The sequence below is a fragment of the Lithobates pipiens genome, unplaced genomic scaffold, assembly GCF_037356315.1.
Source record: "Lithobates pipiens isolate NorthernLeopardFrog02 unplaced genomic scaffold, aLitPip1_a1.2 Scaffold_22, whole genome shotgun sequence".
NCBI lineage: Eukaryota > Metazoa > Chordata > Amphibia > Anura > Ranidae > Lithobates > Lithobates pipiens.
This window is the reverse complement of record NW_027507784.1, coordinates 154,406,107-154,424,615: the sequence shown is the minus strand read 5'-3', so window position 1 is coordinate 154,424,615 and position 18,509 is coordinate 154,406,107. Positions and strand designations below refer to the sequence as shown.

General features: G+C 40.8%; 1 protein-coding gene across 1 annotated transcript in view; it reads right to left on the bottom strand.

Annotated features, from left to right (window-relative positions):
- Positions 1 to 734: 734 nt before the first annotated feature.
- Positions 735 to 18,509, bottom strand: part of METTL21A (methyltransferase 21A, HSPA lysine) — a 39,801-nt gene continuing 22,026 nt past the window's right edge. The window contains exons 3-4 of the mRNA XM_077448494.1: positions 14,670 to 14,781; positions 735 to 1,547 (exon numbers count right to left, since the gene is read on the bottom strand). Coding sequence (XP_077304620.1) covers positions 1,156 to 1,547; positions 14,670 to 14,781 — 504 coding nt within the window. The 3' untranslated portion in view covers positions 735 to 1,155. The remainder of the gene's footprint in view (positions 1,548 to 14,669; positions 14,782 to 18,509) is intronic.

The window sequence follows — 18,509 nt, the reverse complement described above, 5'->3', positions numbered from 1 at the left end:
TAACCTGTGCACTGCAGGCCATCAGTGCTGATCAACCATTTTGTATTCCTTTGTGTGTTAGCTTTCTGTTTCCTGCTCTGCTCTGCTTCTATTTTCCGTTACCGACTTTGGCGTGTCTTGACTATCCCTGTTTGCCTGTGATCCTGACCTTTTGGCATGTACCCGACTATTCTTGTCTGCTTGTGGCCCCGACCTTGGCTTTGTCCCTCACCATCCCTATACTCCTGTTGCCTACTGTGGGTGTGAACTGGGGGACCCTGGGGGTCGCGACCTGGAGCCAGTTGCAGCCAAGTCCATCCTCACCACTGGTGAACACGTGCTGGCTCTTAGACTCCGCACCCCAGGGAATCTTACGCTCTAACCCCAGTGGGATCTGTCCCCCGTCTGCAGCAGTCAGCCGTAGGGTCCACAACCTTGCGGTGCACTCCAGATCCCTACGGTGTGCACCTGTCACCTCGCCTCAAGGTGACCTGACACCCCTCAAAATAGCTCAGCACACAGCCATTAATGTCTAAACCACTGGCAACAAAAGTGAGTACACCCCTAAGTGAAAAATGTCCAAATTGGGCCCAATTAGCCATAGAAAAGATATGATAAAATATTTACAAAAATGTGAGGGGTGTACTCACTTTTGTGAGATATTGTATGTATGTAAATATATATATATTCTTTTATTTATTTCATGAAAATTAAAAGCAACAGGTACAATAATATATATTCAGCACAGTGCAACATTGAGAACAAACTATAAAATGCGTAGTTTATTTTAAAAATGGCAAATGCAGCTTAAAGACTGAAAAATATCAACATGTAATCCAAATACTTAAAGAAGATTATGTAAATGGCCCAAAATAAAACTTGCAAAATGTCATGCAGCCAATGTCCAGTGGGGCTTTAAGGAAAGCAGTCAAGATAGCTCTTTTTTTCCCGTTCAGTCCAGTACTATAGGTCAGTTTCCAGAAGTAATACTACTTTTAGGGCAGGATCCTGGCTTTGTATCATTCTGTCCTGGAAGCAGCTCGCTTTCTGAAACTCACATAATGGCAGCCTCCAGCTTTGGATGGGAGCTTTAGCTGTGCCACTTAACACCTGGTCGAACAGATTCTATTTAATGAAAATGTACACCTTTGCCTAATATAATAATCTATTTCTGCATTAAAGTTCTTCTCTCTGACCTATCTTCAACGCTTTAAAAATATGGACATCAACTTTCTCATCATAAAGGACCTGAACCACTTGAAAATGTTGTCTCATCATGTCCAGGAACTGATGGTCACGTTGGTATCTAATCTTGCAAGATAATAAGATCACAGTATTTTCTGTACTTAGATGGAGAATAGTCTTCAGCAGATCTTGGAAGGTTTCCTCCAGATAGATGATATCTGCTCCTACTATGACATCAAATGTTGAGAAATTCTCCAACCCTTTGCCCCATTCAAGTGGTTTCACAGACATTTTGTGTAGAAGATCTGCTGGAAGATTATCATGAACATTTGTCTTTAGAAATTCCAAGGCTACTTCTCGATCTGTGACTGTAACGTCAGCACCTGGAACAGAGGTAATTGATTGTGTAAATTGCAGTAATAAAATGGCATCAGTTTAACCACTTCCCATCCGCCTGCAATTTACTTCGGTCAAGCGTGAGTGTAGGCATAACAAAGTATCCGTACACCACTGCCTACATCCAGGTTTAACACACGCTTATGTGCACCCCCCACCCAGCACCCATGAGCCTGTCAGCAAGGGATATGCTGATCGGCTGTATACAATCACAGCCTAGAGCTCTGTGTTGATAAAAAGAACAGAGCTCTATACATAGGTAGCAATTTTTCAGTTTCTCATCCATGCTTTACTGAGAGATCTAGTAGAAAAAGCAGCACACTTTTTACCCGTGGATCGCCCTAGATGTTAACCCCTTCCCAGCCAGTGTCATTAGTACAGTGACAGTGTATAGTATTATCACTGACTGATCCCTGTATTAATGTCACTGGTGATGTCAGTGGCAGATAGGCAGTTCCCCTCATATATATATAAATATAAATTTAGGTGTGTGTGTATATATATTTCCCTAAACTTCCGGTCTTTTTTTCGTTTGTCACAAAAAAATAAAAACGCCAGTGGTGATCAAATACCACCAAAAGAAAGCTATTTGTTTGAAAAGAAATGATCTAAGTTTCTAATGTTGTTGAAAACCCATATACTGTCTTGCCTAGACTTTAGGGATAAAAAGGACACTTAGAGCAGTATTTTTAATCATTGCAAGAAAAAAAAAAAATTGGTTTTTTGACTTGGCAGTAAAATCTATTTCTTGAAAGACAGTGCAGTACGGGGCACAGGAGCTTTAGTCTTTTTTTTTCTTTAAACAACCATGTCATACTCACCTGCGCTGTGCAGTGATTTTGCACAGAGCAGCTCGCATCCTCCCCATTGCATATTGACAAGTACAGAATCACAGTATATATATAATAATATGCAAAGTGGCTGCAGGGAAGCTTCAGAATGGAAAATATGTTCTTATTACAAATTATGTGAGCAGACTGCTGTTCCTCTTTAACAAATGTGTGAACAGAAGACAAGGTGGCAGCTGTGCAACTCTGAGAAACTGATGCTAAAAAGCCAATGAAGCACTGACGCATCTGGTGCTTTAGCAAGGAAGGGTGGAACCCTTAATTTTAGGGTGTTAAAGCCTGGATCTGAACCTGGGACCTCTGCTGTGTCTGTCAGTTAATCTTCTTGTTGAGCCACTTGACAGCACCCTGTCTGCTGCATTGGACAATCCTGCCTTCTTTCTGCACAACTTTGAACTCCTTGCTCCTCCCATGAACTTCTTATAAAAGCCATGTCTCCTCACTTCCCGTTTGCCAGATTATTGTGCCCTCTCCAGCCAAGATCTCGCTCAGGTCACTGCTGCTATCAATCGTATCTTATTTGTACTGCTCGTTACCCACCTTTAGCTTGTTCCTTGACTATGCTTTTACTTAATCACAACTGCGACTATGTGTTAACGACTTTTGCTTGTTTACTGACTATGCTTCTGCTTGATCTCTACCTACTATATCGGCTACTGGACCCTGGCTTGCTCACCTCCCTGTGGGGTGATCCTGAGGACCGCAACTTGGTACTAACATGCAGAAAAACCCACCTCCACCATCAGAAGTTCTGTTAAACACCAGTTAATGCCTACAATCTGCACCTCGGGTGAGCCCATGTCATCCGCCTAAATGACTTGCTGCTCTACGTATCCTGCTGGTTGGCGAGAGCCTCTGTACTGATATAGCTACTGGCCTCTGAGCCAGACCCCTGACCATGACATAGGGGTTGACGGTGCCTGCACAGTTCCTGATACAATGCTACTTGAAAGATTCAGTGGCTTTACACCAGTGGTCCCTTAGCTACCTGTAAGGGTGGCATTCTTCTCACCGATTTTGACTTTGTGTAACATTAGGAAAGGCTCTTTACAATATGAAGTCGATAACTTAGAGCTTCCACACAGAAGTGATAGCCAAAAGGAAGGCCACTTTGAAAGTAAGGTCAGATAAGAGAATATACCTTTATAGATTTGAAGAGCCAAAGAGAAAGTTAAAGTGATACTAAAGTCTAGGGTTTTTTGTTCAAACATAACAAACATTTTATATTTAACTGCTCTGTGCAGTGGTTTTGCGCAGAGCAGTCCAGATCCTCCTCTTCTTGGATCCCAAGATCAAAAAAAAAAAAAAAAAGACTTAACAGCTGACACCAGAATCTAAAAAATAGATCAAACTATTTAGACCAAGATCTGAAAACAAAATCATACAGTTGAGACCAGGATCTAAAAATAGATCAACAGTTGAGACCAGGATCTAAAAATAGATCAACAGTTGAGACTAGAATCTAAAAATAGATCAACAGTTGAGACCAGGATCTAAAAATAGATCAACAGTTGAGACCAGGATCTAAAAATAGATCAACAGTTGAGACCAGGATCTAAAAATAAATCAACAGTTGAGACCAGGATCTAAAAAGAGATCAACAGTTGAGACCAGGATCTAAAAATAGATCCAGGATCTAACAATAGATCGAACAGTTGAGACCAGGATCTAAAAATAAATCAAACAGTTGAGACTAGGATCTAAAAATAGATCAACAGTTGAGACTAGGGCTGCAACTAATGATTTTTTTCATAATCAATTAGTTGGCTGATTATTGTTTTGATTAATTGGATAACTCCCCCTCAATTTAGTTAATATGTGAAGTTAAAAAAAATAAAAAAATACACTGTTTTGCAGATTTTCAGACAGGACTATAATATAGTATATCTTATATTATACCCAGAATTAGGATATAGAAGGTATTTTTTAAATGGGAGTCGAACATGAAGCTACATGAAGGGTGGTTTTGTACACATGCAGCTCAGTACACTGTTCATACGGACAAGTTAAGGTGTTGATTATAATAAATTATGTTGTTTCTGCCCAAATGATATCTGTGCAGTTGGTTTAACCAAATGACACATACTGTTGTATATTAAAGAGGTTGTTAACCCTTACAGACCACTTTGTGCTATAGGTAAGCCTATAATAAGGCTTACCTATAACCCAGGATGTTTCCTAAACCTGCACGGTTTAGGAGATAGCCCCTGTATTTGCATGTGCGAACGACATCGGCACATGCGCACTGACACAAACCGAAGCAATGGCACGTATGTGCTGTAGCTTCAGTGAGTGTGCCATCGCCGCGCGCATGCACGGGAGTGACGTCATTGCGGCTCCGGCCAATCACAACGCAGGAGCCGCGATACCCGGAAGTAACTCCCGGGAGTGATGTACAGGCGCCGCAGTGAGGGCTTCGATCTCAGGTGAGTATTACATAATGAGCTAGCTAGCTCATTATGCCTTTGTCTTGCAGGTGTTCGTTTTTTATTGTTATTTTTTTAAAGTGGGTTTACAACCACTTTAGGTGAAAAATTAACATAGAACCAAGTTTGCCATTCCATTATATCCTGATGTGTCTGCAGTTCCGAGAAAAAGATAGACCTGGGAAGGAATACTGCACTAATAAGGAGACTGGCAATGACATACAGAAGAAGTCTGGTAATTTTTCCCTATATAAAAATATATTATTAAACTGGTATAGGAAATGTTTTTCAATAATTGTCAAGATCAGCTTGAGAAAAACAATGTTTTACATATATGTCGTTTGTAATTCTATTTGCACATTGGGACAGCCATATTAGTTTAATACATATATGCAGGCTACTTTTTGGGGGCCATTTTCACTAGGTGCTTTACTGTTCCTTCAAACCATGCATCGCAAACCCACCAAAAAAAAAAATACTCTCCCTATATGGCTGCCATCATATCTCAGCAGATGTTAAAACTAAACTACAGAAAAAAAAAAATGTATTGCAAACTAGGTATTTATAAGTATGTTTGTACAGTAAAGGATGGTATTGATTAATAGACAACGTTACTTTCTTTGGCCATGTAGAGCAAAGTGACAGTCCTGCAAAGGGCCCCCCCCCCCAACCCTTTTATTATTTATCTTGCCTGAGCTTCCTTTCCACACCTTAATTCATTGCAACCCAAAACAATACCCAATGCTTCTGGGTCTATGGGAGCATGTGACTGCTTATCTGTAAAAGTGTTCAGGCCGAGAAGGCTCTCGCTAGTCCCAAACCCTGTGAAATGACCAAGAGTGCGGTTAAAGTTCCTTGTCAAACACTAAGAGAAATATGCCTTTCATATGTGATGACAGACTTGGTAGGCAGCATTTATAGAGGCTATGGGCTGTTCTTCAAGTTTTACGGTGGCATGCATCATGCCAATAACAGCCCAGACGGTATAGGTCTTTTTGGGTACAAGATAAGACCTCTAATACTCATGGTTATTTAATGGCGCCCAGTGGTGCTACTAGCAAGATCACTTCACAAAGTGATTATGCAGACCAATGCTAATGACACTGGACATGCAAGCTGCTCCACCACTAACTTTTGCCAATACATCAAGTCAAGTCTTGCAAACACCACATTTCAGCATCTGTGTAATGCCTCCAAAGTCAGGTTAAGGGAAGCAATTTCAAATAGATGCATATTGATATTAGGCCAGCAGCAATGAAGCAGCAAACTTGATTGAAGAAAAAAGTGTAGCTAGCATAAAGTTTAAAATTTTCTCAGTACAGTGGAGTAAACACGGCAATTTTAGAATACTAGCAAAAAAAGAAGGACATGCTGGGAGTAGGAGGGGTTAACCTGGGATGCCCACAATTTTGTTGACACTGTTCAATTCTCCTGTAGACGGCAGAATAATCTTGTAGTCTATGAATTATGGTGTCCCTCAGTGGACGGGAAGAAATACAAATACTTTAGCAGTAAACCACTTGCCGAACTTCTGCCGCAGTTTCACTGTGGCAGAATGGCACAGCTGGGCAAAACATCGTTATGTTACGTCGCTTCTCCCTTTGGCCACTAGGGGCAAGCATGCGCCATCAGAGGCACACGCTCGCCCCTAGAGCTGATGCGAGTGCCCGACAGGCGCGATGACCGCCAGGCTCATGCGATCGCTTGTGACACAGCGAGAACCGGGATCTGTGTGTGTGTGTAAATACACAGATCCCAGAAAAGAGACTGATCGTGCGTTCATACAAAGTATGAACACCAATCTCTCTCTTCCCCTAGCAAGTCCCATCCCCTCTACAGTTAGAACATAGTTAACCCCTTGATCACCCCCTAGTGTTAATCCCTTCCCTGCCAGTGACATTTTAACAGTAATCAGTGAATTTTTATAGCACTGATCACTGTATAATTGTCAATGGTCACAAAAATGTGTCAAAAGTGTCCAATTTGTCTGACACAATATCGCAGTCCCAGTAAAAATCGCAGATCGTAGCCATTACTAATAAAAAAAAAAAAAAATCTATCCCTATTTTGTATACACTATAACTTTTGCACAAACCAATCAATATACGCTTATTGTGATTTTTTTTTTTTTTTACCAAAAATATGTAGAATATATTGAGAAAAAATGTGGGATATTTATTATAGCAAAGAGTAAAAGATATTGTGTGTTTTGTTTTTTTCAAAATTGTCACTGTTCTTTTGTTTATAGCACAAAAAATAAAAACCACAGAGGTGATCAAATACCACCAAAACAAAGCTATTTGTGGGGGAAAAAAAAGGATGCAAATTTAGTTTGGGTACAGCATTGCACGACCGCTCAATTATCAGTTTGAGTGTTCCAGTGCCAAATTGTAAAAAGTGCTCTGGTCAGGAAGGGGGTAAAATCTTCCGGGGCTGAAGCGGTTAAAAACAACTCCCTTACATGTATTTCATCAGTGCATTTATCAATTCGCCTGGAGTAAAGATTTAGGCAGGAAGACTGAATGGCTGTATCAAAGGCAGAGCTTCCTTGAGTGGTTAATGCACAAATCTATTATAACACATTGACAAGAACACAGAAGCTCAAAAAACAGCAAGAATGTAAAGATACGGGTCAAATCAATATATTTTTTTAAATAAATGCTACAAACTTTGTGGTCTTGCAAAAATACATAATTTCCCTTTAAAATAGCCAATTATAAACTTTTTTTCAGGTCTGTGTCCACCTCGCCCACATGCTAAATGACAGTTGGGGGGGGGTAGGCACCGCATCATTCTTACTGAAAGCAGAGTCTTTATAAAGGAGGGAGCGGGCAACAGGTGCTAGATCAAAGTCTGCATCTCCATCATCCTTCCATCTCTGCATTATGTAGATTGGCCGAGTCTGGAGCATTTATAAGGCTGTAGCAGCAGTTAACAAGTCATAGGAAATACAACAATGTGCCTTTTATCCCTGTAAGAATATGCTAATGTGAAATCACTGCATGCACAAGATTTTCTGGTCTGTCCTCCAAGTTCATACACTGTATGTATTCATAGCACCGAATAACAGTCTTTTTTGCTTTTTGCATATCAGTTGGGGAAAAAAAAAAAAAAAAAGCTGAAAAACGTACCCGAGAACACATTAGAAATGTATTATTCTGGGGCAGCAGTTAGAGATCCACAGATCAAGAGATAGTAAAAGGATTTTAAAGCGGAACTAAACCCTCCACATCTTTACAGCCAAGGAAGCTGGCATCTTTGCTTTGGTTTGATCTGCACATGTGCTCATTTATGACACCAGCCAATTAGTGGTTTGACAGCTCAGTTGAGAGCACAAGCAACTGTGACAGTTATTCATGGCATGCCTCAACTGTCTGTTTTGGGAAACAGATAAATTCATGGTTTTATTTCCACTTCAACTCTTTCTCAAAGTAGATACAAGGCATGTCGTGAATGACAATTCTCACATTTGCGTGTGCGTTCACCTGAACTGTCAAGCCATCAAATGTATAGTACCGAAACTAATCACATGCGCAGCACCGTGGCAATTGCACAAGAAATAGAGGCTAAGATGCCAGCTGTCTTGGCTGTAAAGAATAGGAGGGTTTAGCCTCACTTTAATGTGGACAAAGAAGGATCAGGAACCCTTAGACCCCTTTCACACTGCGGCCGCATTAGAGCCACTAGTTTTAGCAGTGCTTTATCGCTGTTTTTCGCCCGCTATCTGGGCGCTTTTAACCCCAAGAAAGGGGTTAAAAACTCCAGTTTTGCAGCGCTTTTAAGCGCCGCCCATTGATTCCAATGGGCAGGGGCGCTTTGGGAGTGCTGTATCCAGCACTCCCAAACTGCCCCAAGGATGCTGCTTGCAGGACTTTTTCTAACATCCCGCAAGCGCACCGTCCGAGTGTGAAAGGACCCATTGCAATGAATGGGAGGCAGTTTTTGGGTGCTCTACAGGCGCTATCTCTAGCACTAAAATGCCTGAAAACTGCCTCAGTGTGAAAGGGGTCACAGCACATCCTAAATTGTTTTCTTCTATGCGTATCGGAATGTTGCAGCAATGGGGACACTATAAGAACGGTTTCTAGACATTATCTTTATTAACCTCTTGCCGACCAGCCGCCGTCATACTGCCTCAGGTTGGCTCGTTCCCGCAAATCGCTGTAGCTGTAGGTTGGCTCCGGAACTCGCTTTTGTGGCCAGCGGGGAGCCAATCAGTGGGTCTGACAGACTCAATGTCCACCGGCCACCCACGATCATTCCCCGCAGTGACAGAATGGGGATCTGCCTATCTAAACAGGGCAAATCTCTGAAATGACAGGGGAGATCACTCTGATCCTGTCTTTGTCTTCCCTAGTCCCTCATACAGTTAGAAAACACAAACAGGGAACACATTTAACCTTGATCGCTCCTGATGTTAATTCCTTGCCTGCCAGTGTCATTAGTACAATAACAGTGAATATTTTTAGCACTGACTACTGTAATAATGTCACTGGTTCCCAAAAAAAGTCTAAAAAATTTCAGTTAGGTGTCCAATGGGGGTTTCCTACTTAACAAAATATACTGCTATTTGGGGCAATGAAAGGCTACCTGAAATATTGACCCTCCAGGACTTTCAGTGACGGGAACCAGCGGGGATTCTTATGCCATCTCATCTCTATGAGAGGGGGTACTTAAATCTTTTGATCAGTTGGTAAGGGAATTTTCTTTGAACCCGAGTTTTTTTTTTTTTTTTTTTTTTTTTTTTGCAGTTGTGACATGGCTTATATGCTAAATTTTCTTCTTCTCCCGTTACATCTAAGGTACATCTAATAAGTTTCACTGTCCATCAAGAGAAAAATGGGAGCGCGATATCAGTTCTATCTCTGACCATGTCTGGGATAGGATTCTTCAGGCTCTTCCTCTTGTATAAACTATGTGAAGAAATATTATTGCCAAAAAAGCAATGCGATGTTATAGCACTGAAATAAGACATGGCTTATGTAAGACAGTATGTAAGACTGAGGCGGAACTGTTCTCGTGTGGATGATTTTGTGCTTCAGGCCCAAACCTTATCCTCTAAATTTCAAGAAAAAGGATATGATAGATCTGTCCTTGATCATGAAATGTCTTTGGTCCAACAGATGGATAGATCTATCTTGGTTGGAGATAAAGCAAAAGAATCAGAAGCGGAAGGGGTTAACTTTAGAATGGTTCTGGATTATAATGTACAGTACAAGAAATTTGAAAAAGTGGTTGCTAAAAACTGGTTCATATTGAAACAAGATCGTGTGTTGGGTCCTCTCCTACCTGCACGGCCCTCCTTTGTATACAAGAAAGCTCCCTCATTACGTGACCAGATAGCACCCAGTGTTATCGATCCTCCTGTGCATACTGAAAGTAGACTTTTCTCTTTTTTATCTGGCTTCTATGCGTGTGGTAGGTGTACGGCATGCAGACACTCCAGATGCAATGTAAAAAGGAGAAAATCTTTTATTGCCACTAGTAATAACAAGGAATATAAGATTGATAAACTTATTACCTGTTCTACTGTAGGGGTGGTATATATGTTACAATGTGGATGCGGTCTCCAATATATTGGTAGAACTTCGAGACCCCTACATGTGAGGTTAGGCGAACATGTGAATAATATTAAAAAGGGTCTCAAGACTCATAATGTGTCTCGCCATTTCAAATTGGTGCATTCTCAGAACCCCAGGAGTTTGAGCTTCTGGGGGATTGAGACGGTAACCAAACATTGGCGCGGAGGTAACTTCATACGCCAATTAAGTAAACGTGAGTCTTATTGGATCCATGAAACAAGGGTTCTCGCCCCGAGAGGTTTGAACGTGGACTTTGATTTAAATTGCTTCATTTCGGACAGATAATTATTTATTTTCTTCTTTTTTAATTTTTTATTTTATTTGTATTGTCAGCATAATATTTTTAGATTAGTATATCTTTTATTCTTTATATATATTTTTGTATATATCTTGTATATATATATTCACTCACGATTATTATTTTAGTATTTTTATATGTATATCCATTTCTCATTAACCCATGCGTGGATCAGTGTAGCTTTCTGTTGATATCAGCGGCTTTGTGGGTTTACATTTTAGGTTTTCATTGCCAGTAATGTTGGACTGATTAGGAGATATACACATATGTGGCCTTATTTCAGTGCTATAACATCGCATTGCTTTTTTGGCAATAATATTTCTTCACATAGTTTATGTGAAAATAACTAGAGGATTGCTGCATGTTGCTGTTTAGTAGGCAATACTTGCGCTTTCCCCTGGTTTTGTTTTTATTTTGTTTCTTATTTGTATTGTTTTTAAATACATCTTTCCTCTCTTTCTTGTATTGTGATTGTGCGCAGATCTGTGTTCCGGTGTCACGTTTGATACGTGCTTCCCCTGGTACTCGTCTTGCGCACAACTCTGTTTTCTATTGGCTTAATATCAGTGTGTTGGCTTAAAAGCGGCCGTCCGACGTCATGCCGTCACCGCTGATGAAGTCCCGCCTACTCTTTGGGACGCAACGCGTACGGACCACGTGACTCGCGCCGTGACGTCATCCGCAAGCTGATACACTGATCCACGCATGGTATTTGTTTCTTCGCTTAGCACTCAGCACTGGAGATCAGTGCTTACAAATGTGAGTGTAATTTCTCTTTACTTGCTTTTAAAATAAATTTGTTTCAACGGAGAGCACTAGATTTGCTTGTTCTTTATATTTATACATGATATCATATTGATCTGATGACACGGAGGAGGATCTTTCCTGGGAGTACTTCCGTTTGGTCTGCTGCAATCTTATGATCTACCCTTGATGGGAACATGTGTTTTTGACCTGTCTGATATATCAGGGGTCCATTAGTTGAGGTGAGAGTCCAACTTGTTCAATGGTGAAGGGATCACATCGTCACTTGTTACATTGATTGAAGACACACTGCACAAGCGGATTCTTCTTGATCACTGCATCTATTATTATTCATCTATTTTTCAATTTATGGACTTTTTATTAATTATTTATTATTTATTTGCGCTGTACTGTTACTTTTTGATTTTGTAATGTGGGATTTGGTATTTTGACCTATAGTATTCTAGCTGCATTTTTTCACTTTTTTCACTTATTTTTATTGTGTTTAGCGCTGGTTGACTTTTTATTTTAATTTTATTTTCTTCCTCTTGTATCTCTTTCATCCTCATTTAGACTTTAACACAATTTTATATATTGCATAGGGCGTATGGAACCCCAGAATTTTTGTTCAAAATTGGCTTAACAATTGACTTGGTTTGCTCTAGATGTGGCAATCCAGGGTCATTGATACATCCGTTATGGCGATGCCCGAAACTCCGGGGAGGCACTGGGCAGAGGTAGTGGGTACACTTAATGGGATTTTAGATCTGACTCTTCCAGTGGATCCCTTAATGTGTCTACTGGGCTATCTTGATATTTTAGTGCTTAAACCACCTAATAGTTTATTGTAAGAGCGCCTTTTGTGGCAAGAAGACAAATTGCCATTAGGTGGACCTCCCCTCACCCTCCGACTATATCTGATTGGATATTTGATCTGAATAGATCCATTTCCTATGAAAAGCGTTTTTTTTTTTTTTTAGGAGGAATTTATTTAAGCGTTTTAACACAATCTAGAAACCGTGGCTTGACCACATGAATAGGGGACTGAGATAGGAGATGAGAAGGGGAAGGAAGGGAATACTTTTTTTTGTTAGTTTTTTTTATGTTAAGAATATGTACGAGTTGATTTCAATGTTATTACATTTATATTTATTTTTTTCCTTTTCTTTGTTTTTTTTTGTTTTTTTTGTGTATATGTCATTGTGATATAAAAAAAATGGAAAATAAAATCTGATTTAAAAATTTTTTTAAAAAAAGTGTCCGATCTGTCTGCTGTAATGTCGCAGTCACACTAAAAATCACTGATCGCTGCCATTACTAGTAAAAAAATAAATAATAATAATAATTTGTAGATGTGATAACTTTTGCACAAACCAATCAATATATGGTTATTGTGATTTTTTTTTGTTTACCAAAAATATATATCAGAATACATATCGGCCTAAACTGATGAATACATTTGTTTTTTTACATTTTTTTGGGGAAATGTTTTATAGCAAAAACCTTTTTTTCAAAAATTGTCACTTTTGTTTATAGTGCAAAAAATAAATTGCAGAGGTGATCAGATACTACCAAAAGAAATCTCTATTTGTGGGAAAAACAGGACATCAATTTTGTTTGGGTACAGCGTTGCACGACCGCACAATTGTCATTTAAAGCGATGTGGCACCGTATCGCAAAATATGGCCTGGTCAGGAAGTGGGTAATTCCTTTCGGGGGGTGAAGTGCTTCAATTAACTAAATTCCAAATGTAGTTTACTATACCAGAATTCAATACGGACACATGCAGTTCATAACTGTACTGGGCTACATCTAAAAGGGAGACTAGATTTACTGGAGCGCTGATTAAAGTAAACAGGATAATGAAGTAGACATGAATGTTAAACACCAGCTGTCAGCTGCCTACAAGGCTCTATCATTCTTGTGGAATTCAGGTCTTTGTGCTAAAGAGCTTTTTATAATTTATGTATAGATTGCAGTACATCTTTTTTAAATTTTGTTAATTAAAACACTTTCTCTATCTGGTCACTCCATTATTATTCATTGGCATCCATTAGGCCCCATTCACACTACTGCGACTTCAAAGTTGCCCAATTTTACCGCAATCTCAGGGAATGCCTGTGCAATCTTGAGGTCCATGGACCTCGACTCGCATCAAAGTCAGACAGACCAAAGTAGTACAGGGGCTACTTTTAAGTTGGTGCGACTTGATGTCACACATATATAAATGGTACACATTGGAAATCATGGGGTATGACTTGACATGCAACTTTGCAGTCCCAAGTCGCACAAGTGTGAAAGGGGCCTTACATAAAGAAACACTTGCAAGTCTTCTAAATCTTTTCACCCAAGATTCACACAACGTTTACCCAGAAGTCACACATTTTTCCAACTGAATCCAACAAAGAAAGAGTGATAGCTGCATGGATCTTGTTAAATACATTTATAAATAGACCACTTAAAGCATTATTAAGGGCCCCTTCGCACAATTATGCCACAACTTTGTGACCGCGATTTCAGGGAACACTTGTGCAAACTTGAGGTATGTGGACCTCAACTTGCATGAAAGTCGGAAACAAACACAGGGACTACTTTGAAGTCGGTGCGACTTGAAGTTGCACAGATATGTTATCATTGGGAATCATGGGGTATGATTAGTCATGCAACTCTGATGTCCAATGTCGCACAAGTATGAAAGGGGCCTAAACCTCAAAATAAAAAAGTAATATAGAGCAGCTTACTAATCCTTAGATGTGGTGGTTGCATTTAGTTTATTTTTTTAGACTTTTTTTGCCTTTATTTCACCCAGTGATCCGAAAATACAATAAAATACCACGCAACATCACTTGAAATTAAACCTTAAAATTATTTTCAGGTCTTGGGGAACCCATGATAAAACCCATACATTGGGGGTCAGTAGGAACAATGCCCCTTACTTTAGTGGTCAGTGTAAGAATAGCCTCCTTACAAAGAGCTATCAAGATCAATAGTGTCATACCACTGGCTCCTCCAAGTGGCATTGGCTCAGAATTATGTAGGCACCATCAAACAGGAGGTAAATCAGCCACAGCTCAAGGAACCCCTAGCCACCTCTGGAGGAACCCTAGGGTTCTACGGAACCCTGGTTGAGAATGGCTGGTGTACACAGTGCAGAAAAACAAATGAAATGGAATTTATAACATTTTCTTTTACTGTTTTTTATGACACTCACCAAGTAATGCAGCCACAATTCCAACCAATCCTGTTCCTGCACCCAGTTCTATCAAAGAGCGACCCTGCAGATTAATGCCTCCAGCTTCTAAAAACATGCAAAGAACAACTGCCTGTGGTATAACGATACACAAATTAGTTAAATATAAATAGTAGGCATTTGTGTTTTTATATGACATGTACAATTATCATTTAATTATCCTTTAACCACTTCAATACAGGACATTTATACACCCTTCCTTCCCAGACCAATGTTTAGCTTTCAGCGCTCTCACACTTAGAATCCAATTATTCAGTCATGCAACACTGTACCCAAACAAGATTTTCATTATTTTTTTCATACAAATAGAGCTTTCTTTTGGTGATATTTAATCACCACTGGGTTTATTTTTTGCGACATAAGTGAAAAAAGAGCGAAAGTTTCGAAAAAAAACAACACTTTTTTTCGTTTCTATGATAAAATTTTGCAAATAAGTAATTTTTGTTCATAAATTTGGGCCAAAATTTATACTGCTACATCTCTTTGGTAAAAATCACCCAAATTAGTGGATATTATTTAGTCTCTGTGAAGTTATAGAGTCTACAAGCTATGGTGCAAATCATTGAAAATTGATCACACCTGACAGCCTATCTCATTTCTTGAGGCTCTGAAATGTCAGGAAGGTACAAATACGCCCCAAATGACCCCTTTTTGAAAAGTAGACAGAGGTATTTAGTAAGAGGCATGGTGAGTTTTTTGAAATTGTAATTTCTTCCCACAATTCTTGGGAAAATTAAGATTTTTTTTTTTTTTTTAATTGTCATAACAACAAGTTATTTCTCACATACAGCATATGCATACTTCCAATTGCACCCCAAAATACATTCTGCTACTCCTCCCAAGTATGGCGATACCACATGTGTAGGACTTTTACACAGCCTGGCCACACAGAGAGGTCCAACATGCAGGGAGCACCGTCAGGGGTTCTAGGAGCATAAATTACACCTCTAATTTCCTAACGACCTATTACATTTGTGAAGGCCCTGGAGCACCAGGACATTGGAATTACCCACAAAATGACCCCGTTTTGGAAAGCAGACACTCCAACGTCTATTCTATGAGGCATAATGAGTATTTTGAACGGTTCATTTTTTTCCACAATTTTTCGGAAAATAAAAAAAAGTTTTAATTTTAACACAAAGTGGTCAGTTTATATGGTATTTCTAATTCAAAGCATGTATATAGCAAAAATGACACCCCAAAATACATTCTGCTACTCCTCCTGAGTATGGCAATACCACATATGTGAGACTTTTACACAGCCTGGCCACATACAGAGGCCCAACATGCAGGGAACACCGTCAGGCATTCTTGGAGCATAAATTACACCTCTAATTTCCTAACAACCTATTACACATTTGAAGGTCCTTGAGCACCAGGACATTGGAACTACCCACAAAATGACCCAATTTTGGAAAGCAAACACCCCAATGTATGTTCTTTGAGGCATGGGCTGCACATAAGTACTTGGGTACTCTGATTGCCTGGTAACAGGAACTCGGGTACTCTGATGGCCTGGTGACAGGTACTCAGATGAACTGTGGCAGGTACTCGGGTACTCAGATGGGCTGTGACAGGTACTCAGATGGGCTGTAAAGGGTCCTCTTTATTGGGGGGGCAGCCAGTGTGGCTGGTGTGTACTCCAAGTGGTAACGAGATTTTACCGCAATCTCCTTCTCACACACAATCGGTGTGTGAGGAGGAGAACACGGTAACATCTCGTTACAGCGGTTTGTTGACATTCTGTGACCGGCTGTGATTGGACACAGCCGGGCACATGGTAAAGAGGCATTTTTTTATTGGCTCTTTACATGGATCTGGGATGGGCTGTGTCTGCGGGTCACACCTCATCCCCGATCGCCGCGAAACTAAGGATGTCTTAAGACGCCCACCCAGGATGGGAGATCTCATCTGTGGATGTCATATGACTATAGCCCAGGAATGAAGTGGTTAAAGCGGAACTGCAGTCTGCTCACATAATCTAATAAAATCATCTTTGCCATTCTCAAGCTTCCCTCGAACCACTTTGCATATTATTTTATATATACTGCGATTCTGTACTTGCCAAATATGCTGCAGAAATCTCTCTCCACTGAGTTTGGCTGCAACCATTTTAACTGTGGGCAGCTGAAGCTGCTGCCTGTTCACTTCCTGGATTAACACAGACACACAGAGGCACACCTCCAGCTCTGCAGCTCTCATTGTGACTCATCACCCCTCTCTTCCTGGCAAACTCTCACAAGAGTAAAAAAGAGAGCTCTGCATGATGTCATAAGCCTAGGCTTTTTACCAGATGAGAAACAGGAAGTGGGCTGCATAAAGGTATTTACTGGCAGAAAAAAAAATGTTTTACTATCCAAAGTGAGATGGAAAGTTGAAAAAAATGACTGAAGATCCACTTTAAGTTATCCTCCCCCAGCAACCACCCAAGGTTTTATAATCTCCTTTCGAAGCTCTTCTGTGATCCACTCTGTGAGGCCTAGCTGCCACTGCAAACTCTCTAGCCAGTCCCCCAACTTTTTTTTTGTACATGCTATAAATTCATGTAGAGGCCATGTATTATGTACTCCAATAATAGTCAGGCTCTCCATAGAGTTAGGGATTTTCCTGCACATACACAGAAGAAGCTTGGTATCTTATCTAGTTTGCAGCAGCAGCTGTGCAGATCCTCACTCAGCCTAAAGCCTGGATCTCACAAAAAGTCATAGTAGACTGAAGTCCGCTCTCTACTGACATCATCAATGTCATTCCAGGCAGCGCATCATCCCGACCATGGAGTTTGGATCTGGCAGGTGCCTGGATTGACACCCGGCTCAGCCCCTCAGCCAGCTGCCGAGAGGCTGAGATGGCCGCTCCACCCCCTTCACAGTGAGGAGGGAGCAGAGAGCTGTGACTGACAGTCTCCAGCTCTCTGATCACAGAGCTCTGAAAACCGAGTGATTGGCAGTGTTCGATTGCTCGGTTCTCAGTGTAGAGGCACCAGGGGACAGATAAGGCAAGTATGAATGTGGGGAAAAAAATCCTTTATGTCTCTTTTAAGAATGGTAACGCAAGGGGCTATTACCTTATAGCCAGAAAAATATAAAATGTTATACTAACTGTAAAATCCTTTTCTTGACGTCTTTTGAGGGACACAGGAAATCTATAACCTTCACAGTAGACTAGAACCACATCCCTGGCTTCAACACTGCCTTGTTCCTATGAAATCCAGAAAGGGCTTCTTGCAAGTAAAGGCTGCCATGTCAGTTACTCGCCTCATAGAGGTGATGGCTAAACAGCCTCGTGGATGATAGGAAAGAGAAAGGTCTCTAATAGGTTCAAACTGCACTTCCTAAGGGCACAGAGAGAGCCAGATTCAGATCCCATTGAGTCACTGAGGAACAGACAAGGAACACAGGAACCCCCTGCCCATGCAAAGGTCTAAATTAAAGAGCGAAGCCAACAGTCTTTGGGCCTGAATAGAAATGGCAGAAACCTGGCCATTAAAGAGGAAGTAAACCCTGATGAGTTTACTTCCTCTTTCATTCCCTGCAAAGGCAAAGCATAATGGACTACTTTGCATCGCATAGTAGCCCATTATGTGTCACTTACCTGACACAGGAGCCAGCGAAGTCACCGCTGTCCCCTGTAGTCCGGCGCTTCCATCTTCTCGGTGGGGTCTCGCAGCTCCGCCGCGGTCATTCGGCGAAGCCGCGATGACGTCACTCCCACGCATGCGCACGGGAGCCGAGACGCATGGCATTGCGCGGCATCTTCGTCATCGACTATGCCACGCTCAGTGCGCCTGCGCGCCGCTGTCTA